Genomic DNA, 16,782 nt, shown 5'->3' with positions numbered 1-16,782 from the left:
AAAAAAAACAAACAAACAAACAAAAAACAAACAAACAAACAAAAAGAATATCTTGGATCTTGTGGCCGCTTACATAAGGTAGAAGAATTTCAATGGTTCACTGTTCAAATTCCCACATGGAATATTTCCTAACTTTATGTATAAGATGGAATGTCTGTCACACATTTTTTAAAACCTAGAGACTCTACCATGTGGAATCTACAAACCCAGAGAACTAACCAAGCCAAATTTCTTGCAATGCCAACCTCCCACTTCCCTACTATTTAAGGGACACCCCAAAGATGTAGACAGATGCTCCTCAGACCAACTGCCTAGATCTCCTCTATAAAATGACTTCCCATCCTTTCCTCTGGTCAGAACCAGGCAAGTGCTCTCCAATTTATGGCAAATCCAATTTCACTTTTGGGGGGATTTTCTGGAATTTTTTTCCCAAACATTTTTCATCAGCAGTAAGTTAAATCCTCAAGTATGGAGGGCCCACAGCATTCCAATTTGTACAGACAAATGCCTTCTCCAGGGGCTTAAAGGCAGGACACAACACAAGGACTACTAGCACAGAAGCCACAGTTATATGAAAGACCCTAAAACTTCTTAATTACATATCAATACGGCTTTCTAGTTAGAATAAGAAATTGGAGCTAACATATGAATGAACTTCATCTCCCTCAGTGACCTCTGTGTCCCCAAAGATGTATCCAGGCTAAGATCTTATCCTGGAAATTCCAGACCAAGATGACAGAGTGGTAAGCAGCAGAGAAAGAGCCTCTCTGAGAGTCACCATCCAGACACTGGAATATGGCAAGGTAAGGAAGACAAGAAGGAGGGAAGTGGGTCTCCTGGACCTAGGAAAGATCTGAAGCATGAATTAAAGCCCATGGAGAGAGTGAAGAGAGAAACTTCAGCAAAGAAGGAGGAGGTAGCCAGCAGGACCTTCTCCTTGAGACAGGACAAGAGGACTGATTCAAACCTACAGACACACAGTGGCTACTGGCAATCCCAGAGGCCTGAACAGAGAGACACAGTGGTGGAGAGGAGCAGCAGATGTGAAAGACTGCACAAGCTGGAGGTGAGTGCTGAGGGCTCAGTCATCCTGCAAGAGAAAGTGATTGGCCAGGAGCCATCTTGTAGAGGAGACAGCTGAACTCAAAACTCAGAGTGGCTATGGGCTCCTTTAGTGGCTCCGAGCTGGTCTCAGGCCCACAGAAGGTAGGCTAATGACTGCAGGCCAAATGGGTCTGGTCTCTGCCAGAAGGTGCAGGCTCACTGAGATTATCCACTACCCCACTGTTGGTTGCTGAGATAATGAACACAGACTTGGACTCTGTCTCCACACATTGTCTACCATCGACAGCAAAGATAAACCTGGAAGAGGACTTTTTTCCCTCTCTCTTGTTTTTTTGTTGTCATGGTGGTGCTCTTGTTTTTGATTTTTGCTTTTCTTTTTTTCCTCTTTCATTGTTTGATCTTGTTTTTATATGAGCATGAACATGGTTTCTAGCCTCTTTGTGGTTGTGGTTCTGTTCTGTTTTTCTTTTTAGCTTTTCTTTCTCTCTTTCCCTCCAGTCTTTTGCAACAGTTCCCCAAAGTTGTCATGATCCCCCTTGTCTTCCAGCCTTACTTCTAATCTCCTTCTCTTCTTCCACTTCTCCATTTTCTCCCTAACCCATTTTAAATTTTAACCCCTGAGGGCAAAATTGACATATTAAATACACATATCTATGTATACTGCATAGAATTTTCTGGTTTTAGATTTTGTTATATAACCACAAATCTAGTTCATATGGTTAAAGGTGGAAAATTAATAGTTAGCTCAACTTGTCATTTTCTAGGTTGTGCTTGATGCTATTGTCATTGCTGATGGTACCACTATAGCCCAAAGTGACATAATTGTTCCAAACAGCTGTTCTTCCTGGTAGTCCAAGAGATTGGACTGAGATTGACTAAGGGTCACAGAAAATACTGTGGCATGGTGCCAAAGAACCAGGGGTTGGGCCAAATGGGCAGCAAATTCTCATCCCCAACAAACTGAAGAGGTAGAATCTTGCAACAGATTCAAAACTCAAAAACTAGCTGCACCTGGAAGATACCTCAGAGAAGTAGTCATTTCCTAATGGTTCTAAATACTAGTAATAAAGCAAGACAATTTACAAGCATCACCCCAAGAATTAAACTAAAAACAGAAAAGATAATGAGAAGACAAAATACAACCCCAGACATCCAGTTCACCAAAAGCAAATCCACAGCGCAACGAAGTAGCGCAATCTGAAAGCCATTCACTTGGCCTCTCTGAAGTGGTGACAGCAAAGCAATTGTATAAGGCTCTGGAAAAAATTAAATCAGAAATAATTTCTCAGATAACTGCTGAGATGGTGTCCACAATGAAAACCATGTTTGGTGACTCTAGAGCACACAGAGACAAAAAAATAGAGGAGCTTAAGAAAATTATGGAAGCCATGAATGTTCACCACACAAAACAATGGAATCCAAAAGGCAGATTCAAGCACATATCCAGGAGAACAAAAATTCCATTCAAAGTATCCACAGCAGATTAAGCCAATGTGAGAATAGGATCTCAGATATAGAAGACAAGCTTGCAGTTAGCAGTCATGAAAAGAAAGATTTCTTAAAAATAGCAGGGGACTATGAGAAATCAATACATCAGCTGCTAGATGAGCCAAAGATTGACTGAAGTCAATGAAAAAGCAAGAAATAGAACAAATGATATTTTTTAAAAAATTGTTCACATACGTCACGGCAGAAAATTTCCCTGGTAGAAAAGGAAAAACTGACATATAGTTAGGTGAGGTATATAGAACTCCAAATAGCCACAATAAAAAAAATCTACAGCTAGGCACATCATAATCAAGATATCAGAAATTCAACACAAGAATACAATCTTACAAATTGTTAGGGAAAAGAAAAAAATCACCTATAAAGGAAAGCCCAGGGGCTGGAGGTATAGCTCAGTGGCACAAGTGCGTGCCTAGCAATGGCAAAGTCCTGAGTTCAATGGCTAATACCAAAAAGAAAATAATAAAAAAATTAGAGAAAACCCACCAGAATCACAGTTGATTTCTCAGCATAAATCCTCAAGTCATGAGAGTGTGGAGTGAAATATTTCAATTTCTAAATGAAAACAACCTTCAACCCAGGCTGATGTATTCCACAAAACTGTCTTTCAAAACTGGCAGAAAAATAAGGTACCTCCACAGCAAAGAATATCTGAGGAAATTTGTGACCACCAAAGAAGTACTCCAAAATATTTTGAAGGACATTCCAGAAAGAGATAACAAGGACTACAACTCCATGAACCATGACAAAAGAAATCCAACAGGCAAGGCAAATAATTACACACAGGGAGGGGAAAAAAAGAGGGGAAAAAAGAGGGGAAGCCAAGAAAAGGAAAACATGACAAGGATAAGTCAACATATATCAGTTATAACCATCAATGGTAATGGCCTCAACTCACCAATCAAAAGACACAGACTGGCAAAATGGATCAAGAAGCAAGAGCCAACAATATGCTGCACTCAAGAAATACATTTAATTCAAAAAGAAATTCATAAACTGAAAGTCAAAGGATGGAAAACAATTCTCCATGCCACAGGAACCCAGTAAATAGGGATAGCTCTCCTATTTGCAGACAAAGTGAATTTCAATCCAAGAGTGAATAAGAAAGATAAAGAAGCTCACTACCTCCTTGTAATGCTGGTGAATTCAATAAAATAAAACAAATATTAACAGGCATCAAAAATCAAATAAGCACTAATACAATTTTATGAGGGGAGCTTAATACTCCACTGTCTAAAAAGACAAATCAACTACACAAAAAAATCAACAATGAAATATTAGAACTGAACCAACCTTTTCAACAAATGTGATTAGTAGATGTCTACAGAGTGTTCCACCCCACTTCAGAATACACATTCTTCTCAGCTGCACATGGGACATCCTTCAAAATAGACCACATACTAGCTCATAGAACATGCTTAAGTAAATGCAAAAGAATTGAAATTATCCCATGCATTTTATGAGACCATAGTGTAATGAAATTGGAAATCAATATCAAAAAAACCCACAAGAACTTCATAAACACATGGAAATTAAAAGGTATCCCCCTGAACAGCCAATGGGTCACAGATGAAAATAAGAAATTGGACACTTTCTACAATAAAATGATAATGACAATACAACACACTGGAACTTACAGACCACAATGAAAGCAATCAGGAAAACAGAGCAAGCACAAATAAAAAATGTAATTGTGAACCTCAAACTTGTAGAAAAAGAAGAGCAGGTTAAGCCAAAAGCTTGTAAAATAAGTAAACTATACACATCAGGGCAGAAATGAATGCATTGGAACCTAAAAGCATAATACAAAGAATCAATGAATCAAAGAGTTGATTCTTTGAAAGATTAAATAAAATCAACAAACACTTAGTGAACCTCATCAAAAAAAGGAAATAAAAGATTCAAATCCACACAATTGGTAATGAAAAGGGTAAAATGACAACACACCCTGCAGAAATCCAAATCATCTATACCTACCTTAAATAGTTGTGTTCTAATAAGAAGTAAATGCAGAAGAAATGGACAGATTCCTAGATATATATGAATTACCAAAGCTGAATCAGGAAGATATAAAAATCCTAAATAAACCAATATCAATCAATGAAATCAAAGATATAATTTAAAAACTACTAACAAAGACAAAGATCAACCCCTGATGGATTCACTGCTGAATTCTACAAGAAATTTAGAGAATATTTAATGCCAATACACCTCAAATTCTTTAATGAAACAGAAAGGGAAGCAATACTCCCAAATTCATTCATGAAAGCAAGTATTAGTCTAATACAAAAACTGGAGAACACAGCTAAAAAAAGAGAATTACAGGCCAATCTTCCTAATGCATAGAGATGCAAAAGTACTCAGTAAGGTACTAACAAACAGCATGCAGCAAATCATCAAGAAAATTATAACCATGACCAAGTGGGATTCATCCCAGCAATGCAGAGATGATTCAATATATGCAAATCAATAAATGTAATACACCATAGTACCAGAGCCAAGGGCAAAAATCATACGATCATCTCAATAGATGCAGAAAAAGCTTTTGACAAAGTCTGGCACCCATTCATGATAAAAACCCTACAGAAAATTGGAATAGAGGGTTTTAAGCTATCTATGACAAACTAACAGCTAACATCATACTCAAAGGACAAAAATTGAAAGCTTTTATGCTAAAATCAGGAGCAAGACAAGCATGTCCACTGTCTCCACTCTTTTTTTTTTTTTCTTCCAGTACCAGGAATCGAACTCAAGACCTTGTGCTTGCCAGGCAGGCATTGTGCCACTGAGCTAAATCCTCAGCCCCTGTCTCCACTCTTATTCAACATAGTCCTGGAAACTTTAGCCAGGGCAATTAGACAAAAGAAAGAAATAAAAGGAATAAAATTGAACAGAAAGAAGTTAAATTATCATTATTTGCAGATGACATTATATTCTACACAGAAGACCCCACTAAAAACTGCTAGATTTAATGAGAAAATTCAGTAGCATAGCTGGATACAAAGTCAACACTGAAAAATGAATATCCTTCCTATACAAGAATAACAAACTCACTGAGACAGAAATTAGGGAAACTACAACTTTCACAGTAGCATCCAAAAACATGAAATACCTAGGAATCAATCTAAGGAAGGATATAAAAGACCTCTACACTGAAAACTGTAGTACTCTGAAAAAGGAGGTTGAAGAGGAGGATATCAGAAAATGGAAGGATATCTCTTGCTCTCGGGTAGGAAGAATGAATACAGTGAACTGTCCACACTTCCAAAACTGTTATACAGATTTAATGCAATTCCAACCAAAATTTCAACAGCATATCTCACAGAATTAGAGAAAACAGTCCTAAACTTTATCTGGAACCAGAAGTGACCTAGAATAGCAAAGGCAATTCTGGGCAATGAAGAAAGGCAAGGCAGAGGGCATCACAATCCCTGACTTGAAATTATATTATAAAGCTACTGTGATAAAAACAGTGTGGTGATGGCAAAGAAAAACAGACCCAAAGATAAATGGAACAAATTAGAAGATGGAAAAAAAAAAAACCAAACACACTCAACTACCTTATCTTTGACAAAGGGGACAAACATATTCACTGGAACAAAGATAGCCTCTTTAATAAATGGTGCTGGAAAAACTGGCTCTCCATATAACAAAGATTAAAATTAGACCCATATCTTTCACCATGCACTAAATTCAAAATGGAACAAAGGTCTAAATATTAAAACAGAGACATTAAATCTGCTGGAAGATAGAATAGGTAAAACTCTTGAAAATATTGGTGTAGGTAAATAAAACCTGGATCACACAAGAACTAGCACAAAGAATCAACAACTAGGATATCATCTTCTTAGTTTTTTCACAGCAAGAGAAACCACCAACAGAGTGGACAGACAACCCACAATGTAGGAAAAATGTTTGCCAGCTCTTCCTCAGACAAAGGATTACTATCACAAACATATCAAGAGCTCAAAAAAATCAGATGTCTCAAATTTAAAGATCCACTCCAAAGATGGGCATCTGAGATGAATATATACTTCTCAGATTAAGAAATACAAACAGCAAATAAATACATGAAAATATGTTCAACATCACTGGTCATTTGAAAGATGCAAATTAAAACAACACTGAGATTCCATCTTACCCTAGAAAGAGTAGGTATTACCAAGAATCAACCAATAACAAATGCGGTGGGGCTGTGCGGAAAAAGGAACCCGTCTCCACTGTTGGTGGGAGTGTAGACTGGTGCAACCACTGTAGAAATCAGTGTGGTGATTCCTCAAAAACTATGACTGGGTCCTCCCATTTGACCCAGCTAGTCTCCTCCTGGGTTTCTTCCCAAAAGAATTAAAACCACTGCACCACAGCAATATATGTGCACCCATGTTTATAGCAGCACAATTTGTAATAACTAGATCTTGGAAACAATCTAAATGCCCATCAACCATGGAATGGATAAAAAAAAATGTGGATTTTTTATGTAATTGGAGTACTACTCAGCCATAAAGAAGGATAAACTGGAGACTTTTATAGGTAAATGGATGCAACTCAAGACCATATTCATAAGTGAAATAAAACAGATGCACATGTGTAAACATCATATTGTCTCCCTAATGTGAGAAGCAGAAAGAATAAATAAGGTCTAAAATGTACAACAGATACTGTGAAATGGAAAAAAACTTCAAAAAGAAAGAGAAACTGGGATGAGGGGTTGCAGAAAAGAAGGAAGGGATACATATTTGTTAGGATAGTTGTATTATTAATGCCACTTAGTTCATTGAAAAGAAAGGTGTGTGCTAATATTGTTTGGGCAATTAAATGCAAATATCTTGTACTCTAAGTATCTAATTTAAAGATAACAATATGCAATGTATTGACCACTGTTACCCTCCTATCATCTTGTTTTGAAATTCTGGTTGCTTTTTTCTCTCTTTAAAATTAAAAAAAAAAAGATCTTATTCTGGAGGTCACCATCAACGTAGGTGGGAGCTTTCAGATCAACCATGTGCAGTTTACATCTGTCCTTCCATAAATGATCTTCTCCCATTCAGAAAGGAAGCTCTCTTTAAAATCTCTCCCATTAGCACTCATAGGTCTCCATATTCATACATTCCTTTCAACCACTGCACACAACCCACAGTTTAGACAAAGCAATGCTTATTAAGCTCCCAGGCAGAGACAAGTAGATGTTTCCAACAGTTCACCATTACAAATGGTGCTACAATGAGCAGCACACATGTTCTCCAGCAGACCACAGACATGTGCATGTTAAATGTTAACAGGCAAAGCGAAAGGGCTGTAAAAGTAGCAGGTTACACACCACAGAGCCACATTCCCCACACAGTTTACACACGCCTTATTACTCATGTCTGATGTCAGGCAGGAGGAGGGATTAGAAGAGCCTAAGATAATTGTTTTCCAGTTTGAGTTGTCTTGACAATTAAGACAAACTTTTCTGTAAGTTGGTAGCCCTACGTATTTCTTCTGCAGATTATATACCTGACTATACATGTACCTTTTTTGTTTATGTTTTTCACAGTGCTAGGGATTGAACCAAGGACTTGATGCATACTAGGCAAGCACTATACCACTAAGCTACATCCTAGCTCATCCTAGGCTATCCTAGCCCATGAGTTCTTTAGTGTTCTGCATGTTAATCTCTTCATCTGCTCTCTCTGTTGTAAACACTTTCTCTCTAACAGTCTGATTTTTCAAGTGAGATGCTGAAGCCTTCACACCCAGAAGGAAAAATGAGCCTTTTGTTGTTATTGTTGAAAAGGGGAAGAGGGATAGCACATACCTAAAAACTGAAGTTCCTCTCTACACCTTAATACCACGTCTGTTTTAATGAACCTAGGGGAGAGAGGGAGGGAGAACAGGGAAGGGGAGAGAGAAGAGGTGAGAGAGAGCCAAGAGGTGTAATTCAGTGGTAGAATTCAGCATGCACAAGGTTTGAGTTCCATGTCCAGCACTGCAAAAATAATAATAATAATAATAATAATAATAATAAATTAATAAACACAGAGCTCTGAGAATGGTGAAGAATGGCCATTCCACAAGGTGCTGAAGGTGACCCTCCTGAGTATACTCCAGGATGAAAATGGATGGGCAGGCCTGGAGAGAAGGGCTCAGGAGACACTGCCTGAGCTTAACTTCGGAGGCCTCCTAATCTTACATGCTCTGAAATCTCAAGAGAGTCAGAGCCACTCCACATCCTCAAAGACAGAAGCGCTCGGCCCAAAACTTGCTACCACAAGAACATGCTACAGACTCATTTTGCACTTTTCCTCTCCCAGCCAATATATATTCATCACCTCTCCAAGGTTCTCAGTTCCTATAATGTGAAGTAGTATATAGAAAACAAGGTCTAGGCCCCAAGACTTCAGTCAGATCAGAGTATCCCCCACCTCCACCCTGAAATTGCGGGGTTCTGGAAAACCTCTGAGGTGCTAGAATCACCATTAGGTATAGAATGAAACATGTTTTATTCACTCTTGAGTTGGTAATTTTATCTTTCTATCTCTATGAAATTATGAGTTATACTGTTGCTTCCAATTCCAATCCAACCCCTCTAGGTCCTCCTTTGCCTCCCCTCATACCCTACTTGTATTTCTCCCACAGGGACAAGCCAGGTTTTGGCAGTATCAACATACTTCTCATTCACCCCATCCCATAACTGATATGTAATACTTTCAAAACAAGTACATCTGTACTACTATGAAAATCAAACCTCCTAGGAAAAGAGTAAGACTTGTTTTCAGGCGGTGGTTGGTTTTCCAGATAAACTGAGGATATACAGTATAGTCAGAGCACCAAGTTTCACACTTAATTAAACTAGGTCTCTTCCTCCTCCCACCTCAGTGTGTGGTTAAGTTATTAATTTGAAATATAATTGTGCTCATTAACTTGCTGGCATTCAGTTCTAATTTCCCAGCCATCTTTGGTAACTTGGTTTTATTTTTGAAGATGTAGAACATCAACATCTTCTAAGAGTCAAAACACACAAAAAAGATGTAAGAGCAAAGAATAAAAGGAAACTAACTGAGCATACTAACAGCATATATGAAAAGCTTATGACTAACATCCTCAATAGTGAAAAACTCCAAGGTTTTTTTCTCTTAGATCAGGAACAAAACAAGAATGTCCACGTTCAACACTTGCACTCAGAGTGGTAGCGGAAGTTCTAGACTGGACAGTTAGGAAAGGCAAAATTGGAAAGGACCAAGGAAAATAATCTATATGCAGACATGATATTTTATTAATTTTTATTTTTATTAGTACATGTTTATAGTACCTCTTCCTGATTACATTCACTGTGGGGAGTTGGTACATGTACATAACACACTTTTTTTTTTACATTCCTTGATGTCCCCACCGTCTCCTCCCTCCATCTCTTAGATAACATGATATCACATGTAAAACAAAATCCACAAATATGCTACTTGAGCTTAATAAATTAAGCAAACTGGTAGGGTAGAAAATCGACACACAAAAACTAAAGGCGGCAATTTTAGTTATAATGATATCAAAATTGAGTTGAAAATTTCAGTTACAATAGCATTCAAGAATAAAATTCTTAGGAATTGATTCAATGGATACAAAAGACTTGGGCACTAAAAACTACAAAACATTATTGAAAGAAATTAAATAAGATCAAAACAAGCATAAAGACAGACAATGTGATTAAGGTGGGAATACTGTATCACTTAGCACAGTCCCCAGATCCAGTGCAATCCCCATCAGAACCCTGCAGTGTCTTCCTAAAAGGTGGACAAATTGTTTGTTTCATTTCTTTTCATTTTAATTAACTCTAATTTAAATAGCTGCATATGCTCAGCAGCTACTATATCCCACAGCACGTCTACAATGAAGGCCAAAATGCCTCTCAAATTTAACTGAACATTGTGTTAACTTTCCCTGCAGGAGGATGTGGAAACCATTAGCTTTGGGCGAGGGGCTCTCCAACACCTGGAAGACCAAAGCAGCGGCCACTTTCTCCGGATAACATCTCAGAAGTGACAGAGTGCTTACCGAAGCTCATTCCAACACAATTAAAGACACACACTCGCACTTCCCGCTGGAACCCAAGATCTTGTAAAAGACGAGCTATGTACTTAGTTGAATTAGGCTAAATTTTTCTGTAATTATTTCTTTCCCTTTGGCATTTGAATTTTTTGATTCTTCCGAAGTTAAGACACAGGAAAAGAGAACATGTCCGGAAATCCCATATGTGATGTAAGTTACAACAACACAATTCCGTATTTTTGAATAGCTTTCTGAAAATTCCCCACATTGTTCAACCACTCTGTAGCCATGTTGTTAATATGGTTTTTAAAGAGATTGCACCCCGGACAGTCTTTATGACAATTATACACGCCAGCAGAGCTGTACCACCCTCATTTCCACCTTGGTGAGTTCTTCAACAAAACCGAATAAATACACACTCGAAAACGGAGGTGGGTATAAACCCCAACCGGTCACAGCCATAATTAGTGGGCTGCAGCTCCTCTGATTGCTTGAATTCTTACCCTGTAACTGGAGAACCCTGATCTCCTAACTTTTCCCCAAAGCAGAGAAACAATATAAAACCAAGGAGCCCAGAGTAATGTTTTGCAAACAAGCCCTTTTAGCCCAACAATCCTTTCAAAAAATTGCTATTGACCAAGCACACGTGGGGATTCAGTCAATAAAAATGCAGATCCTGTGTGCAATGTCTCCTGAGCAAAGCCCAGGGTTCCTTTGCTTTGAAACTCGGCATGCCTGCATGAAACTGGGTCCACTTGGCAGTCACCACAGGGTTTCCAAAGAAGGAAATGCCCTGAGGAAAACTTTCCTTACAAGAGTCTCAGCCAATGCCCAAGTGTAAAGAAAGCCAGCCCTCGGGAGCCCCCTGTGGGGCCCAGCAGATGAAACCAAGGTGAGGCCCGGGGTGCCAGGGAGCGTGTCCAATACAGTCCAGGCTCTGGGTTCCCAGGAAATAAACCAGATAAAGACCAGAAGGCCTATGCCAATTTACCGGATGCTTATAAATCTTGGGGGGGGGATAGCACTTAGTAGTCTCTTTCTTGTCCCTGAAATACAGCCTGGAGTTATAGTTAGACCTCTCCAAAGGAAAAGACTCAAAGGGTTCACAAATTCATGGCACTTCATCAGGCTAGCTGAGTCCTGCCTTAGGGAGCCCAGGCACTTCACACCCAGCTCTCATTACAATGATAAGGATGCCTCTTCTCAGCCCAGCCTTCCAAGGAATGCATTTTAAAGGAGCACCAGTTCTCAAGCTGAAATCTTCCTAAAGGGGATTAATCTTCCCACCTTGCAGAGGAGTAGTTTCTTCCTCTGCATATCTATTTCACTATTATCCAAAAAAGAGATTCCAAAGGAAGAACCACGTAAAATTGAAGGTCTGCCAAGCTTTAAAAGTCCCCGAGGTTAAGTCTAGGCTAAATGCTTAAGGCACAAGAAGTGACTCACTACAAGTCACACTGTAATAGAGAGGGATGCAGAAACACCAGTTACAACTGCAATTGGCATACACAATAGGACTAATGTTTTAACAAAAAATAGAAGTGGCGTTGCACATTGCCTCATCAATCTGCAGACCCTGTCACCAAAACTACCCCAGGGAAAAGTGTGTTTTAAACACATGTTGCTTTCTCACACACAAAATATTAAGCAGAATTCTTGTCAGTTATCTAACCATAACTTACTTTCCTAATCAAAAGGCAGCCCTGAGCTGCGGTAGACCTGAGAGGCAGAGCGCTTGCCTAGCATGCTCTGGGTCCTACCTCCAGCACTGCAAAAAGCTAAAAATAAGTTAATATAAAGCACCTCTCAGTTACACTGAGTGTGCCACTCACGGGGTGCCCAGATTCTTGGGGTGACATTCTTCAAGTGGAGGCCAGGGCTCAACTCAGTCTCACTGTTAAATACTGAAAAGTTTCAAATGTGTAGTTCTTTGCTTAATAACCTGCCACAATAAGAAAAACATTTTGCCTTACTATATACACAAATATTTTTGTTTCCACAGTGGCCTACACAACATGTACTCATTTATTTTCCTCTAGATGAATCAATATCATTATTATGACCATTACTCTGGGGATCTGGGCCAGAAGTGAACCCTGCACCATCAAAATCTGAGAGAGGACCCTAAACTCTGTCACTGGCAACCTATCCTACCTAGAAGGGCAGCAAGGGCTCAAATCAGGTACTGGTGTCTGTACCAAACAGACTTCCCGTAAAAATGTAGACTAAGAACACAGAAATCCTTTACAACAACCTCTCAGTGTTTTTACGTAGTAAATTATCTCATGTATAAAACACATTCAAATTAGAAGCTCCTCTTTGCAACACAAAAAATCGTGAACCCCCAAATCTGTGGTCATATCACTTTATTCATATTTTGAGTAGAATTATCAGATGCTTTGAGGTATCCGTTAACCTACCCAATTCAGAAGAGAATTAGATCCTGCTCCTTCCTCTATAGAGTGTCATTTCACTAGAAAAAGAAAATTTGCTCCAATTAAGGTTCACAGAAAACGACCCTGGATGGCTTGGTTCGTCATCCAGTTACTACTTTCCCCTGGGAATGGTGGTTTCCTCCACCCAAAATATAATGAACTGCCCTACAACCTTGACTAGGGCAATGGATGCACCTGCCTCCCTCACCCTCCAGCCCAAGTCCCCTCACTACAGTAACTGCCCCAGATGCATCCGAAGCTGCCCCAGCCATAGGGTGCCTGAGGCTGAATTACTGCTGGTCAATTAAGCACCGAGTGACCACCAGCACACCCTCTGCACTAGCAGGTACAACAGGCAATGTTTAAGAACCCGCCCTCCTAGCAAAAGGATCTCAAGAGTGTAAAGGCGTTTTGCAAATGGCGAGGGCTGGGAAGAGGGTCCAAAACGCAGAGGTCATTAGTGAAAGGCAGTAACTTAAAATATGACTTTCCTGTCGTGCACTCTAAACTGCTTATATTTAAATGGGCAGGGATCTAAATACAAACTCCTTTCCCGATTTAAGTAACCAAGAACGTCTGATGCAATCAGCATCTGCCTAAACCCAAACGCCACCCCCACCCCAGGATAGAGTGGGGCCGGCCAGGGCAGGAAAACTGGATACCTAGAGCGCGCAGTGCACAGCAGGACTCCGGAAGGGCTCAGCGGCCCCCTTCCCCGCTTCCCCCTAATTCCCACCCGCTTTCAGGAATGTGAAGGTAACCAAGAATACTGAAACGTGTTTACATACAGGAACGTCTCACAGTCCTGGAACCTAACGCAAACCTCAATGGTCTCTAATCCTGCCAACCCTGAAGGCCGCGCCCGCCCTTCCGCTCCACGGCAGGGTGCCCGGAATCCCGCCAGGAGAGCATAACCCTTCGGTGCTCCCGGGGTCTGCACCGCAAGGGCCAGAGGGGCCTCTTCCCCGGCACCCACACAGGTGCCCTCGGGCCCCCCATGGAAAACCTCCTCTGCGCCCCCCTGGGAATCTCACGCCCTGAGTCCTAGCAGTCGAGTCCGCATAGCTCCTGGGAAGTCGCGAGTGTCCCTCCAAGGAGAGCTGCGAAGGAGCCCGCCCTGCCCCAGCTCCCCCACTCGCCTCCAGCGTCCTGAAATCTGTGGGTGGAGCTGGGCTCCCCCACCGCCCAGAAACTTCCGACGTCCCCAAGAGAAGCACAGCTTAGGCGGCCTCCCCGGGGCAGGAAAGATTTAAGGGCCTACGAAAGGGAAGCCAGCGTTTCCATCAAGAGGTTCAGGATTCTCGTCCAACCCCCGCCGCCGCGCGCTGGGCATCAGGGAACCGGGATTTGTGTGCCCTGGAAGGGTCAACCATGGGCGGAGTGACAGAGCCCGGGGCCCGGGACCCATGGGCACATCTGCGGACACCGGCCCTGGCAGGGCAACACCCGCGCTCGCAGCTGCACTCTCGTACTCAGCCCCTCCAAAAGCCACCTCACCCCCGCTTTTGGAAACTGCCGGCCCCAGCGCAGCGTATTGGAACCAGCCCCGGGCAGCCAAGGGCGCGGGCCGTGGTGCAGGACCAAGCCTGGCGCCGGGCGGGTCCGCACGGCCTTTCCGGCGCCCTGTGGCCCTGCTGGCGCCCCTCACCCGGGAGTACGGGCGCCAGCTCGGCGGCCGAAGAGCAGAGCCGAGGAAGGGGCGATTGCACCAGGCGCAAGTCGCGAGCCCTCGCCTGTGCGCGGAGAGTGCGCCGGGTCCTACCTGAGGTCTGCAGCGGGGAGAGCAGGAGCGCGACGGCCGCCCAGACCGTCGGGGCACACAGCGGCGGCAGCCCCGAGCCCCGGGCCATGCTGCGGGTCGTGCGAGCCAGGTCGCCCTCCGCTGCGCGCGGGCTTCGGACCTCGGGCGGGGGTGCAGGGCCGCGCGCCAGCCCTTTCTCTGCACGCGGGCTGCTCCTTCTCCCGTGGTCCTCCTCTCCGGTGCAAGGGAGCCGCTGGGCTCCCCCGGCGGTACGGGCGGGCTCGGGAGGCTCGGGGCGCGGACTCCGCGTCCCGCCGGCCGCAGACTAGCGCGAGGGGCGGACCGCGGCGGGCGGGCTCACAGGAGCGCTGTCCCCTCCCTGCCCGCCCCTTGGGCAGACTGGGCCCGGGCTGGCGCCCTCTGCCGGACGAACGCGCGGGACGCTCGGATCGCCAAAGCCCCTCCTGCACCCGGCCCCTACTTGGGCCTAGCGAATCTGAGATCCAAAGGTTGCGCCTTGGGTCTCGTCGGACTTCCCCCACGCGGTCCATGACACAGGGCCTCCCCAAGAGTTGTCACGCACCTACAGGAGAGGGGATGCCTAGGGACCTAGGTGAAAAGCAGGAACTCCAGGATACACTTCACACAGCCGATCACCAGCGGGTCACGTCATGAAGCCGCCTGGCCCCAGAAACTCTCAACTCGGAAGGAGCGAGGTGAAGGCTCGCTGAGATGTTGAGAAGAGAACCTGGCTTCGTCCCCGCTGGCTCCTTGCCGCAGGACAGTCGAGGCTCGCGGATGCTCCAGCTGCTTGGAGCGGAGCTGCCCGGAGGGGGCCTCGGGAGCGCGATGCTATCTGAAGCCACTGGCCGTTGGTTTACTATTAAAAGCAAATTGTGTCATTTTACCCATTAAAGACAGAACACTATTTGTTGCCTGCAGTGCCCAGACCATGCAGAAGTAATTTGCTTCACTTGTAAAAGACATTTTGAACGCAATTCAAATAACATATTTTCTTGCTTATTTTTGGTTTTGCTTAGCACATGAGAAGGTCTGGGTTTGCAAGGCCTGGTTCTCCTGTTTGTAACTCAGGAATTTTCTTTGTTTTTCCTCCACTGGAGAAAGGATTTGGATTCTCCTTGTTTGGTGAGATTTATCATTTAACTGACTACCAGGCAATTTGTTTAGTGTTGGGCTTTTTTGCTTGTTTGTTTGTTTTTGTTTTTCTGGAGCACTGCCCTGTTAGCTGGGATGAGTTAAGAAGAGCCCTGGCCTTTGTGCCAGACCCCAGGGACTCTGAGTTTGCCCATAGAGTTGCTCTTCACATCTTCAGACAGGGCAGGAAACCAAAGTTCTCAAGCGGTGGTCTGCTGGCAAATCGCCTGAGCCAGCTGGCCTCACCCCTGCTCAAATTATTCAGGCCTCTAGCTGCCTCTGTCCCAGTGTCCCGCGAACATTTTACACTCTTCTCTTTCCTCATACAGATGACAGGGACGGATTGGAGCTGACCAGGAGCTGCAGGTAGTGGAGGAGGTGCACCCCTTTCCTGGGCTGGGTGATAAAATCATCATTCAACGTCCAAGATTCCTTCTGCCCATACTGCTCTGATCTGGACAGAGGGCTGCTCTCCAGAGAGCTGATGTCTTCCGGGTGTTTATCTTTGGGGTTTTCCTCATTTTACCTCTCTGTGGGGCCTCTGGATATTTTTCGAGCAGCTCAGTTTTAAACCAGACAGGGGCTATGGAGAAGCTCTTCCAAGCTTGCCCTGAGAAACTGCCCTCCTAGAAAGTTCTGTCATTTCCAGGGGGCTGTGTGCCTCAAGGAAGGAGATCCTGGCACTTTTGGTGACCACTTTCCCATCAATAACTCCAGTTTGTTTTCCCCTGGTATCACTCCCTCTTTCCTCCCCTTTCTCCTGGTTCAGAATTGGAGGATAAACACCCTAAGATTGAAGGGGTCAAAACACAAGCTTTCACTAGTTAGCAAAATGTGGCTGCAATCGAAGACCAGGTA

General features: G+C 43.1%; 1 protein-coding gene across 1 annotated transcript in view; it reads right to left on the bottom strand.

Moving 5' to 3' along the window:
* The window catches only part of Ror2 (receptor tyrosine kinase-like orphan receptor 2), a 241,140-nt gene extending 226,046 nt beyond the window's left edge, over window positions 1–15,094 (bottom strand). Inside the window, exon 1 of the mRNA XM_005408865.1 lies at window positions 14,791–15,094. Coding sequence (XP_005408922.1) covers window positions 14,791–14,878 — 88 coding nt within the window. The 5' untranslated portion in view covers window positions 14,879–15,094. The remainder of the gene's footprint in view (window positions 1–14,790) is intronic.
* Window positions 15,095–16,782: the final 1,688 nt, after the last annotated feature.

Source organism: Chinchilla lanigera, unplaced genomic scaffold (assembly GCF_000276665.1).
Source record: "Chinchilla lanigera isolate Chin_1 unplaced genomic scaffold, ChiLan1.0 scaffold00114, whole genome shotgun sequence".
Taxonomy (NCBI): domain Eukaryota; kingdom Metazoa; phylum Chordata; class Mammalia; order Rodentia; family Chinchillidae; genus Chinchilla; species Chinchilla lanigera.
Note: the sequence above shows the minus strand (reverse complement) of the source record. Positions and strands in the feature narration are given on the sequence as shown.